The sequence below is a fragment of the Oryx dammah genome, unplaced genomic scaffold (assembly GCF_014754425.2).
Source record: "Oryx dammah isolate SB20612 unplaced genomic scaffold, SCBI_Odam_1.1 HiC_scaffold_17, whole genome shotgun sequence".
Classification (NCBI taxonomy): domain Eukaryota; kingdom Metazoa; phylum Chordata; class Mammalia; order Artiodactyla; family Bovidae; genus Oryx; species Oryx dammah.
The window spans coordinates 51,910,856-51,926,453 of record NW_024070201.1 but is presented as its reverse complement, the minus strand read 5'-3'; the positions used below and the strand labels follow the sequence as shown (position 1 = coordinate 51,926,453).

The 15,598-nt window shown below is 48.2% G+C and overlaps 2 protein-coding genes across 8 annotated transcripts in view; one reads left to right on the top strand and one right to left on the bottom strand.

Moving 5' to 3' along the window:
- XRRA1 (X-ray radiation resistance associated 1) overlaps positions 1–13,922 on the top strand; it is a 74,083-nt gene extending 60,161 nt beyond the window's left edge. For all 7 annotated transcript variants that reach the window (XM_040258808.1, XM_040258809.1, XM_040258807.1 and 4 more), the window contains 8 exons: positions 10–103; positions 888–1,003; positions 3,710–4,051; positions 4,610–4,808; positions 5,538–5,653; positions 5,855–5,960; positions 6,354–12,628; positions 12,686–13,922. In XM_040258808.1, coding sequence (XP_040114742.1) covers positions 10–103; positions 888–1,003; positions 3,710–4,051; positions 4,610–4,808; positions 5,538–5,653; positions 5,855–5,960; positions 6,354–6,607 — 1,227 coding nt within the window. In that variant the 3' untranslated portion in view covers positions 6,608–12,628; positions 12,686–13,922. The remainder of the gene's footprint in view (positions 1–9; positions 104–887; positions 1,004–3,709; positions 4,052–4,609; positions 4,809–5,537; positions 5,654–5,854; positions 5,961–6,353; positions 12,629–12,685) is intronic.
- Positions 13,827–15,598, bottom strand: part of RNF169 (ring finger protein 169) — an 87,591-nt gene continuing 85,819 nt past the window's right edge. Inside the window, exon 6 of the mRNA XM_040258822.1 lies at positions 13,827–15,519. Coding sequence (XP_040114756.1) covers positions 14,335–15,519 — 1,185 coding nt within the window. The 3' untranslated portion in view covers positions 13,827–14,334. The remainder of the gene's footprint in view (positions 15,520–15,598) is intronic.

Genomic DNA, 15,598 nt, shown 5'->3' with positions numbered 1-15,598 from the left:
TCCTTACAGATTGCAAAGGAAGATGCCATCCTACCGGTAGCTCTCTTCCCATCTCTCTGTGAGCTCATCTTTCACAACAACCCTCTGGTGACCCATACACGAGGTATGGTACCCACACACCTGCCCCATGAACCCAGTCCCCAAGAAGCAATGTGGAGAACCTCATCCGTACCTCAGTGCCAAGCCCTGCTCTGCTCTGTGTCACGGGTGGACAAGCTTCATAGTGCACTGGGGGCTGTACAAAACAGCAGACACTGCTGAGCACATGCTCTGCACTGACTCATCCCAACAGCAACCCTGTGAAGCAGGCATTATAGTCCTTATGCACAGAAGATGAAACTGAGGATCAGAGAATCACAGTCTACCCAAAGTCACACAGCAATTAAAAAAAAAAAAAAAGGCAGCACTGGGAATGCAATATAGAATTATCTAGATCCTGCGTGAGCTCCATAATGACACTGTGCTCTGTGGGCTAAGTCTGCTGTGACCCCACTCCCCACTTCCCAGCTGGGGAGGAGCGTAAAGCCAAACTGCAGAGCCCTCCCCGTCCCAGAAAACACTGAATGCAGTAGCTGCCGTGTCAGTAGTGGAACCCACTGTCCAAGATGCAGCAGCTGGAGGCATTTTAGAATCCTGGGTCTCTGGAGTGACACTAGGGTATTCTAATCTCTGCTCTACACTGTCTTCATTGCCGTGGGAAAATTCCTTAACCTCTCTGTGCCTCAGTTTCCTCATCTGTCAAATAGGCATAATATAGGATTCTACCTCCTAGGGCTGGTGTGAGAATTAAGTAAGGTTATACATGTACATGAACAGTGCCTGGCACATAGAAGCCCCCAGTAAATGTTAGCTAACAGAATAATCTTATTTTCCCATCATGGCTCCAGGGGTCCCACCACTGCTAAAAAGCTTCCTCCAAGAGCGGCTGGGAATCCACTTAATTCGAAGGAAGATAGTAAAGGCTAAGCATCATATGTTGATGCCTCGGAAGGACTCTCGGAAGGTAAGCCTTCATAGGCAGGACCCCCAAGCCCAGAGGGAGTGGAACCTATTCTAATGCTGCAGATCAGCCTGGCAGCAGAGCCACTCCCACCCACAATGCCTGGGATCCTTGTTAGGTTTGTAGTAGCAGTTTTGTCTTCTCCTTCCCTCACTATATGACATACAGATATACCCAGGAGAGGTAAGACAGTCAGAGACCCAAAAATCAGAGTAGGGAGGAGTATGGGAGGGCATTGAGTCTGATCCCCTAATTTTCCAGAGGAACTGAGGTCCAAAAAAGACACTGTGGAGAAGTGGGGGGAAATCAGTCAGAAGACCCACATGTCCGTCTGGTGCCATCATTTCTCATAGCTGCCTAAACTTGGGCAAAATTTTCCACTCTCTGAGTATCAGCTTCTCAACTCTAAAACCTCTGAGTTGCTGAGAGGACTGGATGAAATTGATACATTAACTCCCCAAACCCCCCACCAGTGCAAGTTACGGTCACCCCTGGTATCATGAATGGCTGTGCCAGCCCTAGAATAGGCATCTCCTGCCTGACTCTTGGGAAGCATTTCCTGGTGTGGAGAGTGTTCCACCCCTTCGGTACCTCCCCTCAGCTAGTGGTCCAGACTTAACTTCTGGGATGCCATAAAGTAAGATCCCTCTTTCATCCAAAGGATTTTAGAAATTTCTGTGAAATGCTTCTCCCTCCTGAACTTTGTCTTCCTACAGCCAAAAGCTGGACCGGGCATTGTTGACCCCAGAAATTAAATAAAGATATTCCCTAGGCCCCTCCCTCTGGAGTCTGCCTGTGTACAGCCAAGCTCTTGTCTTGAGCCTTCAGGGGACCAGAGCAGCATTTAAAACCAGCAATAGAAATCCAGAGGGTTTCCATAATCTTTGCCCCCGTCTGCTGCCTTATCTAAGGGTCCTACTACCTCCCTTCCCATCAGGCAGCTGGGGAGGGGTGGAATTGGGGTGAGCCAGATGCTCAGTACGTAATCCTCTCTCCCGTGTACAGAGCACCCATGCTGAGAACTTGCACACGCACTCCCATGTAATCCTCACCACAGACAAGGAAGCAGGCTCAGAGAGGTGAAATAACTTAGTTGTTAAAAGGGAGTGTTGGGGTCCAGGGGCACCACCATCATTCCAACTAATGGAGGATAAACACACATACCAGTGGCCAAATGAGAAACAAATCAATGCTCTGTAAATCCTGTCTGACCTCCAGCACAGGCTACGTGGAGAGTGTGGTGTGGGCTGCAGGCAGGTTGGAGATGCCTGCATGTCCCCAATGTGCTCCCAGAGATGGGTTGGATGTACAGCCTTTTACTCAGTTATATAGACCAAGGTTGCTGGCACTCCTTCCTACGAGACTTGGACAGAATAGGGAGAAAATGGAGAACCTGCCAGAGCAGGCCTGGACCCACCCGACGTGGAACCAGAAAGCGGTATGAGGCTTCTGTGTGAGAACACAGATGGAAGATAACATGGCCTGCCCTGGATGCTCAGCAGTCCAGCATACAGGACCCAGTGACTCTCAACCTCTGGCCAGTCAGATTATCCAGTCTTTGCTCAGGAGAGTGGTGGTGGGATAAAGGAAGAGCATCCCCAGCATTCCTCCGGCACAAACCTGAGAGGGAGGAATCAATGTGGCCCCTTCCGCACCAGCTGGCAAATAATGGCACTTGTTTTGGCCACTGTGAGGCATGGGTTCTGAAAAAAGACTGGGTCCCTCAGGCTTCAAATCTAAACACTGAGATTTTATGTATTTCAAAAAGGAAATACTTTCTTAAAAAGAACCTTATTTTATAAAATAGTCATCCTTCCCACTCCCTAGCTCACCAGGCACATTTGAGCACACCAATGAGATCTCACTTGGGAAAACTCTGCAAGATAGGCAGGGACTGTTTTCCCCTTGTGTGAGCTCAAAAGGTAGACTGTGCTTGAGACCTTTCCACTGCACTGCATGGCCTGTCAAAGTACAGATGTAGGTAGACGAAAGACTTCTGACAAAGAATAAGCAATCCACCAGGTAACTAGGGAGGGGAAGCAGAACTAAGCCCAGCTGAGGGAAGCTGGGCACCTGGCTCTCTCCTGGCAGATGAGCAGAGGCATGGAGGGGAGGTGACAGGCTTTTGCTAATTAAGAAAGCTGAGCAGTTCAGTGGGAAAGAAATTATTTCCTTGGGTCTAAACCCTGAGAGAGATTTGCCTTATAGGTCTTTGTATAAGGTGCAGGGACTGGCACCCTGATAGGGGCCTGGTGCTGCCACCTTCCAGAAGATGTGGGGCCATCTCCCCCAGGCCCTCCTAGGAGTCTCTGAGGAAAGTCATGGGCACTGCAGAACGCCTTGATCAGAGGAATGAAGCTACTGACGGGCAGAGTGATAGAGTCAGGGATCCAGAATGAGGCCCGGAGCCTCTGCCACTGGATAACTCTGTGACCTTGGACAAGTCATTTTACCTCTCTGAGCCCCCGTTTTCTTATTTATAAAATGAGGACATTTATTCACTGGGTAGTTTGAGGTGTAAATAAAACATAACATGTCATGTACGAGGTACATTGTAGATGCCCACTAAGTGTGATTTTTGTCCCTTCCCTCCCCATGAGACCTACCCCAGTGCTTTGACCACTATACTGGTTGGCCTTAGGCTGCTTATGTCCAGGAGGAGAGATTCTGACTAGGAAGCAGACCAATTCAGCCCTTCTCCCATGACAGGTGAAAACTCAAGTTCCGAAGGTGCCAAAGCAGCCTATGATTCTCCCTCACCCATCCATGATGACCAAGTCTTCCTCAAAGGAGATGCTGGAGTCAGAGGCAGAGCTAACTAAGGAGCCGCCTGCCACCAAATCCATTTCTGTGGAGCGAGAGATGCCCATCGAGGGCCTGGGGGGCCCTCCCATGCCCCACCGGACCTTCGTGCCACTGCCGCCCATTTGCTCCAACTCCACTGTGCATAGTGAGGAGACATCCCACCAGAGTGATGCTGCTGGCCGCCTCAGCCCAGACCACCTGTCAGATGAGGACACCAAGAGCACAGAGTCCATCTTCTTGACCCAGGTGCCTGGACCCCACCTGCTCCTGCCCACTTGTTCCCAGCTCCCATGGGTTCCTGTCCACCCTTAGATGGCTGAACTGTGATAAGGCAACTAGAACTAAGCACAGGGCAGATCTGGAAACCAGAAAGCGGCACCCTTGGCAGGGCCTGCAAGCCCCTTCTGGGAGTTTGCAGCCCCCCACTGATCCAAGGTTACTGGTAGGGACACCCATGGGGACAAATCACGGTCCTCCTTTCTCATCACTTGCAGACCATTCCCCAACCCCAGCCTGGGAATGGCTCTCCTGGTTCTTCAAGACTTAGCTCAGGCTAAGGTAGCAACCCCTCCAGGCAGCTTCCTGGCCTCCTTGGCTGTTTCAGAGCTTGCTGTGGGCTCACCCAGCACCCTTGTGCTCCCCTCTGTTACAGCATTTATCTCAGTGTATGATCAGTGTCTGTTTTCATGTCTGCTGCCTCTCACCCCAGGCTTGCTTCTTGCCCTTAACAGGATCCAGCATGGGGACCCACACAGAGCTCAGAGGTGTTAATGGAGTGCATTTTCTTTTCCTTCTTGGGCACAGGTCAGTGGGTTATCTTCCTCCATCTTACGGAGGGATGATTCAGAGACAAAGGAGAAAGAACAAAGACCACCATCCACAGCACCCGGAGAGGCAAAGAGGACTCAGAAGAAGCCCCCATCTGCCTCTTTCCCCAGGAAGTACCATGGCTATGAGGAGCTGCTGACAGCCAAGCCTGACCCCACCTTCGTTGAGCCAAAAGGTATGTGAGGAGAATGTCTCTAGGGCAGGGAGCCCTCTCCATGACCCAGAGTAAGTCAGGGCAAAGCCAAGGCTGGTGCCAACACTCTTTTCCAGGCCAGGGTGCTATTTTCCATCTGAATGTCTGTCAAAGGGCCCCTGGGAGTGTCCTGGTCTAGAGCCCTACTTGTCAGGACCCCTGGCCTGGACCTTCATTGGCTTTGAGGGAATCACAGCTGTTCAGAGATTCCAGCCATTCGGGACCTAACTGCTTTGGTTGGAAGTCTCTCCAGGAAGGGTTTAATGAATAAACACCCAGACTAGTCAGAGTCCCCAGGTCCTCCCCCAGCCCAGTTAATCCCCAAAATGAACGTCCAGAATCCTCCCTGTTTGGTTTGAGACGAGGGAGGCAGCACCTTCTCCCACCCCTTATTTGGACTGATGTGTTTTGTATTGGTGCCCAGCTGTGCTCTTGTGGGAGTCAGTCTCTGCACTGTAACCCTCTGAGGTTAATGGGTTACCTTTCCCCACTCTTGTGCTGTTTTTCCATTAGGACCTGTTCAGTGATACAAGTATTCACTGAATGATGGCACCTCTGGCACAACAGATCAGGCCAGGATATGGGAACAGTGTCTTTGGCGCCCGCCATCCTTTTACCCAGGGCTGCTATGAAATGGGGAATGAAGAAGTCAGGGGAGGCAACCAGGAGAAGGGGAATGTGCCTTGACTTGACCTTGTCCTTTTGACCTAGGAATCCAGAAGAATGCACAGGCCTTGCAGCACATGTTGAAACACCCGCTCGTGTACCGCTCCAGCAAGCCCAGGCTGGATACTCTGCAGAAACACTATGTTCCCAAGGAGAAGCGGGTAAGCCTCCACCTCACTGTGCATGTGAACTGCCCCTGCGGACCCTAAGGGACAGAAATGGCTGTCACTTGGAACCTCTAAGAGCCACGCTTTTCCCTAGTGCCCCCAGTTCTCCCCTGCCTGTTGTTGTGACTGTATGAGGAGGTGAGGCCACGGAAGTCTGTGCCTGTGCTAACACTCTGCTCTCTCACCTCCTGTCAGACCCGGAGGATCCCTGTTCCACCCCGACAGAAGACTCGAGCCCAGCTGCTGGATGACATCCTCATTCGCATGCGGGACACCCAGAACATTACAGAGGCGCCACTAGGTATGGCTCAGGGCCCCCCATCCTCCTCAGCCAGGCTCTGAGGTCTAGACATTTACTCCCCTGCTGGGATAAGGCAGAGGGCTTGTGTCAGAGCAGGAAGAGCCCTTTAGAGCATCTGCCCAACCTTCCTGTGTGCAGATGGAGGAACTGAGCTGAGTGAAGCAGACAGCTGCCTGAAGTCACACAGCATGTTTCCAACGGCTTGAGACAGACTCAGAAGGCGATCCCTCTGGCCTTCTTGTGCCCAAGCTGGAGAGACCATTTTCAGGCCCTCAACATCCTCTTCCCACTCCATCCCACTTTATGGGGGAGCTCTGGACCCAGTCCCTGCTGCTCTGGGATAGGTGGGACCCCAGGTGACCTGGGTGTCCCTCCTGGCTTTTCTCCCTATAGGAGCCGTCCTGCGCCAGCGGACAGAGCAGCGGCTGGTGAACCAGAAGCAGTTCCTGGAGGCCAAAAAGCTGCTGAAGGAGTTCCGTGCGCGCTACCGGCGGCTGGTGCGCTGCTCGCTGCGGTCAGTGTTTGGGACCACAGCACCGTCCCAGGCCCGCCCGGCACTGAGCGGGAGCCAGCCTAAGTTGGGCCGCTTCCTCGAATTCATGGATGAATTCTACCAGGAGCCCACAGCCAGCGACTTGAAAGGCTAGGGCTGTGCACGGGGCCATGGGTGCCAACTAGCCTGTGCCCTGCACCCTTCGCAAGGGTGCCACACCCTTGACCGCTCCTTGGGACAGGTTCAGGTCTCCAAGCTCTGCTCAGCCTTGCTTGCTGGCCACAGAGAGTGGGGAGCTGGTCAGGACCTCCCCTTCCTGGGCCAGGCAGGAATCAGCACCTTGTCCAACAGCAATAAAGAGTGAGTGCATAGAGCAAGGTAGCCCTCATTCCTTTCTGGAGCCTGGGCCAGGTCATTCCATTGTGGGAAAGAAACCCCAGCTGATACACATCTTTAAGAGTCCCATGGGAAACCTGCCTGAGTCACACAGGTGATAACAGTGTAATCCCACAGAGCTGGGGTAAGCACTAAGACACAAAATGGTTGACGAAACAGAAAAGCAGCAGAGAATCTTAAGGCTCAGAGAGGTTAACTTGCCCACAGCCAAGTGTGTGTGTGTGTGGGAGGCGGGGGACAGGTCCAGTAGTGTGTGTCTGTGTTAGGAGCAGGGCTCAGGTGCAAAACTGAGGCCTCTAGGACCTTGAAATCCTTGAGGCTCTCTCTGTTGGGTAGCCTTTTCCACTGTGATGGCAAATGGAAGGGAGAAGAGGATTGGGGATTTCCTTGTTAGATGGATATCACCACAAAGTTGGGACAAGTTGAGGTAAGGGCTTACATGGAGTTTCCCAAGGTCTTCTAATCCAGGATGTAAACCAAAGTCCCATGTGCAAGTGCAGTGGGACATGACTCTAAAACTGGATTGTGGACTGTGGACTGTGCAGGGTCAGCCTGGATGCAGGGTAAGCAAGCTGCTCAAGGCAGCCTAGGCAGCCTAAAGGGTTGCTCCATTCTTGTACGTGCACAGTCCTCCGCACCTGCTGCAGAGAAGGCCACTGGGGCTGAATTCTGGAGAGTGCACTTCAGGACGGACACTGGGTGTGACCTAGTCACCTGGCCAACGATTGCTCCTTAGACTGCTCTCCTAGAGGTGCCTACAAGTCAGACCTGGCCTAGTTCCCGGGGTCCAGGAAGCAGTGGCATAGAAATGAAGGATCCACGGCAAGGCACAAAGTCTCACAACCTAAGGTGCAATTAAGGCAATTACAGAAGTAGTCTGGTCGCCACAGGTCTGTGGTGCAGTGTCTGCTGTATCTCGAGTGTGCGACTATTAGGACACAAGTCTTTACATGCCATCATACTCAACCACAGCCACAAACGGGGCCAGACACATATTTACACCAAGCTGTGTCATACCAGACATACACATTCAAGTTCAGACAGTCTCCCGCACGATCACATGCACTCTCATAGACATGCCAAGTTCCAAAGTCAGTTCCGTCTCACTCACACAGGCACCGGGACCGATTCAGGTAATACCTACAGTGCTACCCTCCACGGCACTCCTGTGCTGGGGCCTGTTGCTGAATTGCCACGTTGGATCACGTAGGCCCAAAACCACCCTTCTGCTAATGTTAGGAAAGAGAATCCACCCCAACATTCATGTAAACCTCACTAGGTTCGAATTCAGGAGATCTGGGATGCTCCCTTCAGCCAGAAACACGTATCAAACTGTAAGCTCATAGGCCTGAAAGGCTCCTGAGAACATGCTCACCCAGCTTCAAGGCAGGAAGTCTCTTGCCGTCTCCCCAGATCACGCAGTTTGTGCTTGCACATCTAGTGACAGGGAGCTCATTCCCTCCGAAGGCTGTCCCTTCCTTTGTTGGGAGAACTAGTGGATGGCTCAAGTCGTCGGGCTAAGCATCTGCTCAAGTCCCTCAGTAATCCTAACTCTGCTTTTTGGCCCAGAGCATATCTGCGCTCTCTGCCCAGTCAGGCCAGTCCTTTACCTGTATGAGACTATCCTGAAGAGGCTATACTTATCTAGATCAGATGCTCTTACCTTTCTGTTACTGCACATGGATACCATCTGAATAAACTGGTTTTCCTATCATTTTGAATGCTGAAGCAAGACATTCCAATATGGGGCATCTTCTAAAGCAGAAATGGCACCAGAACTCATATACAGTCTACACTTAGCTCAGATTTGCCTGAGATTGCTCTCCAGAGATAAGACTTTGACTAGAAACAGAACATTCATGAATTTGCTTTACTGTATTCTCAACTTGGGCTTCTCCTCAGCCTGGCAAACCTGCATTGAGGAATGCACTTTAGTACTGTTCAAATAACACATCATCCCATTTGGTCCTGTGTGGGCAGAAGCATTCCTGATAGGGATGCCCTGTTCTGAGTCCTCTTTGTCAAAACACTGTTTCTGAAGAGTTGGAGAGGAGGCATCTAGCAGTGGCACTTCCAAAGATCTAGGCCCCTTCTGTACTCTACTGCAGACAGCAGGTTGAATAAAACCAAAATCCAAACTATTTTTTTTCTGGGTGGAAGGGCATAAGGCCTTAAGGATAACTGTATGAAGAATTAAGAGTAAATAAATAGTACATCAGTCACAGACAGACAAAATCCATTAGTTGGCACTTGAGACAATCATATTTCCCTTATAAAATTATCCATTCTCACTGGAACTTTTAAGGTTCTGTTGGAGGTTAAGGGTTGAACCACTGAGCAAAAGCCCCTGCCCCTCGTGGCACAGCGTGGGAGAAGGCAGGGCCAATAAGGGAGAATCTGCCACCATCTGGAGCCAGGGCCCAAAAGCTGCTCTTGAGCTCTCATGGCTTGATCTTTGAGGAGTACAGTCCCTATTTTTACCCTTTATTAAATGAGAGGAAAGGAAGAACAAGCCTGGCCTTGCCTTGGCTTTGTCCAACTAGTTGTTAAGACTCCAGAAAAGGTAGAAAGGGAGGCACCCCAGTTTGAGGTTGCCTCCTACAACTACTGAGACAAGGCATTAAGGAAGCATTTACTCACAAAGCAAAGTGTGTAAATATTTTTCTTAGGAAAAAAATACTGATAATACATAGAACAATGTGCACATTCAGTCTTGGCACATTTCCTTCATCCAATATAACCAGTTTCTAAACTGAAGACTTCTGTATATGTATCTTAACTGTGATGACATGTGTCAAGATGCATTTCTGGATCATCTTTGGAGGAAAGCCTATTCAAGCAGCCTCTTTTCCTAGTATTCCACCCCTCAGAAAATAAAAAGCAGACCTGCTTCCTCACTGACACAAGAATAAGTCATTCTCATTGAGTCACAACATAAGTAGCTATATTTACTTCTAAAAGCCAAGCCAAATGACCAATCTGTGGGTTGTTAAAAAATGGCTGGCCGAGAAAAATTAAGTCCCTATGGAGTTTTTGATTTTCAAAGAAAAATGGAGAGCTAACTGTGTTCTAATCCCTGGTAGTTAAAAATGACAGGCTGTTCAGTCAAAATATATCACTTACCAAGATTTCATGTTCACATTACTCTCACTATGGGGCAGGGCAGGGGGCGGGGGGTTCCCTACCTCGGTGTGTATTCAAGGGATCTGGGTACATTTTAATTCTATCTGAAAAAAAGCAGGAAGAAAAACCTGTTAAAATAATCATTTGGCTATCTCCTTCATGAGCAAATTGTGTGTGTGTGCAGCTTAGAGGACTTAGAGGACTATTCATTCAGACCTTAGATAACTATAGTACAAAATATGACACAGGGCACTGAACCCCAAGTTCCTTGTTTCTTAAAGAGAAGGAGGGCATCAGGTGGGACAGTGTGGCTTGGGTAATTCCCATGCCCATTCCAGCTATATAACTTTTTGTGATTATGATCCAGCCTTCCTTTTTCTTCCCCTACTCACCAGCTGGCCTTCCATCTCAATGGAAAGCCATGCAAGAAAAAGGAAAAGAATCCCAAGTTGCTGCCAGCTTTGGTGAGAGGTCTGGTTCGTGGAGAGGTTGGTAGGTTGCTAAGTTGAGATTCGAACCACCTCTGACCATGTCAGTGATCCACAGTCTTCCTCATTTCTTGGGGCTTTATGCTAAAAGCAGCTCCTGGAGAACTATGATTGTCCTATAATCGTGGGAGGAGAAAGATCATTCTCCTCTGGTAAAAGTACTTCAGAAACAGAAAGCAATATTGCAGTCAAGTTCACAGAACTGATGGGGGTATCTAACATGTCCAAGGGTGCTGGACGGTACCTTGAATGGGCCGTCCAAGATCATCGCCATGGCCCTTTACGAAACTGTTAACGAACTCTCCAGCCACACATGCATTCAAATACATTCCAGGAGACACTGAGTTCAAGAGCATGGACTGTCCTTTCCTTCTTTATATCCATGACCCAACACAGGGCTGGCAAAAGTTCGAAACTCAGGAAATACCTGTCAAATGGAACAAAAAGGATGAGCAACACAGCCTTCGGTCATCAGCTTCACCAGTCAAGCCAGTGGCAGCTTTCCATCTTAGTCAGTTTGTAATCACATAGCAATTAATTAAGCAGCTTTAATCTCTTAAGGGCATTTTTAAGAGAAAATGAACAACAACAAAAAAACACAGAAGGCATTAATCACTAGTGCTTCCTCCAGGCAAAAATTTAAAGATTCCATTTAAAAAAATAAATGAAGCCATTTACAAAAGGTTTTCTTGGGAAGCTTCAGCCAAAAAGAATCAACCTTCTAAAAAGAGGCAATTATATGAAAGGGGCCCGGGGCTGGATACATAATCCCCAAACTTGACATCAACCCAACAGGCCCAGATAACTTCTTCCAGCGGATACAATCAATGGATCATGAACATGTTCCCAAAGTATCTTTCCCACTTGTTTAAAAAAAGAGCTTCGAGCCCCGTTCTCGGGAACCATGTTTCTTGGATTTCCCATTAGGATGACCTCCATCCTCCAACCTCTCATAACTTCGCCTTTAATAAGAAAAAACACAATGCATATACACAAGGAACAGAGTAAACAGAACGTGGGAAATTTCTATGGTGAAGCAGATTCCAATGATCTGTGAGAAACGTTTGTTTTGGGAGATAGCATATCTTTCATTCTAGCTCACAAACCCTCCCCATCATTCTGTTTTCCTTCCGTGTCTTTTTCTCTAAAGAATTCATGTCAACAACTCCATTTGTGACCAACTTCACAATTAAGCAACAGGGGAGGGGAATTCTTTCAGAAAGAAGTGTTCAGGTTTTAGTAGTTAAGCATGGGAAGCCTGTTAAAATACAGATAATATCTTAGTGGTTTTACCCTCCTCCAAAGCCAGGAAGATGAAAGATTAAGCCTCCTCCTTCCTTAGCCTAAACTACTTTGCCTATGTTTGAAGGACTGCTGCTCAGCTCGAAGTCTGGAAACAACTGTCAGTACCATTCAAGGCTCCACAGTAGGGGGTCACTAAACTGGATTCAGCTTTTGGAATATTCATGTAACAGATTTTCACTGTGCAACCTGATGCTGAAACTTGTTGCTACTACTAAGCAATTTCTTAAAATGAAAGTATTACTTTGGTGAAATATTTAAAATATATATCTTTTCTATTAAAAATATTCATCTTTTTTTCCAAAAACTAAAATTAGCTCCAACTGAAAAGTTTTTCAAATTATTGGAGATACAGAAAAAGGTGACAAGTGGAAAAATAAGTGTCTTTGCTACTACCAATGAGACTAGCCTTCCAATAACATTTACTAAGATCGAAAAGGAACTCCATGAAATGGCAGTAACTGACATCTCTAAGTCACCCTCCCTGTCCTCTACAAACTGCTGCCAGCTTTTCTATCCTGGGCACCAATATGCCCTCCAGCAGCTTTTGGAGGGCCCATGTTGCTGGGAGGACCTAAAACTGAAGTGGTGTGAAGATGAAGTAATGAGATTGGTGTATATCTTCTAAACACACATCTGCACGTGTGCACGCACAGACACACATATTCAGGTGAGTGACATTCCCCACCAAAGCAGCCACTGAGGAAGTCCCACATATCTCAGTGATTACCCAGGTACTTCCGACAGCTCTGGAACTCCTCTGGGAATTGTGTATGAGTTGCCCAAGAAAACGGCTCTGACTGCTTTACAGCTGCACCTCGTTTCTGACTCCAAACCCTCTTGATAACCTACTTTCTGTTCCAAAGGTTTCCAATAGCTTCTGACTAGTTTCAAATTAAAATTCTCTTTCCTATAACCCAAAGATGAAAGAGAAGTAGGGAGGCAAATCGTCTAAGAATCAAAAGTAGGGGATACAGTAAATCCTTTGTGATCTGGATAAGTGAGTTATTCTGGACCTTAGCTTCTGCCTTAGTAAGAGGAAGAAGCTGGAATAGACAGCCATTAACGTCCTTTCCAGTTTGAATATTAGATGTCTAGATGTCTCCAGACTTTGAGGACAGTTCCAGAAATGTTTTCACCAAAGACAACATCATTGGAAAAACTGTGCAGCATCCAGCTGAGGCCACCTGAGGGGCACAGTGTACACTGGGATATGTAAGATCTGAAAGGCTTGTTAAAATGCTAGTCACATGACTTTATAGTAACAGCTCATACATGCACAGGGAATGCCAGCCCACCAGAGATTCCCTAAAATTCTATCTTAACCCCTACTCTCAATAAGCCCAGATGGGCAGAAGCACCAAGCACCACCAGAGATGCAAAAGACACACGGTGTCACCTGCTAAGGAAAATAAACCCCAAAGGTCCATGGGACTGAATTGACCAGCTGCATCCAGCTAGACACCGTGTTTCCACAGTAGGGAGTCTCAGTGCTGTTCTTGCCTGACTTCTGGGCAAATTTTTTGGATTTTAGAACAACACTGCAGATAACTCTTGTCCAAAAGGAGAGTAATAAGGAGGTCCAATCATAGTTTATCTAACAGAGTGGAACCCCAGGAAAACAGAAGGCTGTAAACTGGAGGGATGTGGATAACTATACAGTATATGTTTGCACTTCCAGTCAATCTCAATTATCTGCATGTGGATTTTGCACAATCAATACTCAAAGCCCAGCCAGCTTTCTCTAGGTTCCCCTGGTATGTTCTTGGATTGCTGTCCATTATGGCAACCTCTTAAGTGTGGAAAAAATCCATGGGATTTGTTGTCGGGAGACCCAGCAATCAGTCTGGGCTATGTATGCCCTTAGTAGTTGAGAGAACCTGAACATCTGCAATGCAGTTTCATCATCAAAAACTGGGGCTAATACCACTTACATGTGAGGTCTCCTGAAAAGACCAAATTAAACAATGACTATGAATGTGGTCTGTCAACTATATAGTATTAATCAAGTGTTATTTTTTTTTAAGAAGGAATGTAAATTAACTTTTGTAGAAGCATAAAAACTGATTTCATTAGGTATATTTACTTGAAGCAAAGGTAAGAAGGGGGAACACAATCTTTTTGGATTTGCCAAAGAACTACACTGTTGCACTTCTTCGGGTGGGGGGGAGATGGAACTAATTTTTATCTGCAAGGCTGATTTGAAACACCACCTGCTGAAAGAAGTCAGGAGGTCTATCAATGTAAGAAGGCATCCCCTTTCTCCTCTGCCATCTAACCCTGGCCACTCTGCTCCTGAATCTCATGCCAAGCAGGTGCTGCCAGATTTGGCCCAGATACCCTAAGGGGTGGGCCACCCTAGGGAGTGAGGAGTGCTTCTGGCCTGGGTCACAAGGAGGCAGAGACGGAGTTCCCTTGGATATAGTCTACAAAGGCCCCAAAACCTCTCAGAATCATATTTGACAGTGTTTTGCCATTAAAAGAAACCCAAAGTGAGAACACTCATTTCTTCAGGGTAAATGATCAAGCTCAAAGACCTCTGAGAAAAACAGGTAACACTGTCCATCAGGTGCTACTTGGCCCCCGCCATGCTGCTGGACCGCAGGAGATACTGATCCACGCTTCCTTTTCGCCGACTCACAGTCCGCCTTTCATTGTCAAACATGCGCTGCAACTGCAGAGCCAGCTGCCGGTCCTCTTCCTCTTGCTGCAATTTCTGCTCCATCTCTCGCAGCACTGGGTCTGTGGGGGCCAGACCCACCTCGCCACTGCTTTGTCGCAGTTTCTTAAGGGAGCCATTTTGTTCCAAGTGCTTGGTCTTACAGCGTCTTTTCCTGCCCCGACGCAAGGAAGGAAGTGGCTCATCTCCTAGGTTGTCTGCCAGAACACCATTAGGCAGATCAAAATGATTCACTGTCTTCAACTGTTTCTTTGTTTTGAGGACCCCACCCAAAACACTGTTTTTAGGTAGCACTGAGTTAACTGCTGAGATTTTCATAGTTGCTGTTATACGGGTTTTATCTAACTTGGCATCTGGGGGTGACCCTGACCTTTCCAACTGCTCTCTCTCCAAAGAAGTCCCACTGGCCCCCACTGGAAGTTCTGAAGAGCAGCAGGTTTCCAATGGGATCTCAGTGCTCTTTTTATGGTCACTGCCCTGTTCTGCTTTTGTCTGGCTAACAGAGGAAAAATAATCAAGGTCGGGGGCGGTAGGTCCTGTACACTCAGAGAGAACTTGCCCACTGGACAGTCTCGTATTTAAAGCCAGAAGAGGCTTCTCCTTGCTAGACTGCGTAACTTCAGAGACTAGTAAGTCGTCCCCTGTTTCTGGAGCCAGGGAGGTGAGGGTAGCTTTTGAAAGGGTCTTTTTGATCTGCCGCTCCTGAAAGATCTGCTCCCACTTTTTGAGGATCCGTGGACTAGCCTCATAAGAAGTCTGCTTCTGCAGGCTTCTGTTTAGGTTGCGGGGTGTTGATTTGATGATGAGGGGACTCAGCACGCGGCCATCAGGGAGCCTCTTGGGAGGAGTACACGGTGAGCAGACAATGGGCTTGAAATGGTTTAGCTCTTCTGAGATGCTGTCGTTACTCTCAGGGCTGATAGAGCGCTCTGGCTTATGTAAGGAAGCCAAGGCTGACAGGGAGCTGAAGGGCAGGCGCTTCTCAACGGTCAGGTCAGGAGCCGAGAGGCAGCGGTGGTTCCGGGTGGATAGCAGGACACCAATGATGGGGTTGGAGGTGGGGGTCATGGCTGTGGCCTGAAAGAGATGAAAAGACTATGTATACATACATATATAACCTTTTTCTTCATCATTCCTTCTTGATGGTAGAGGGGTA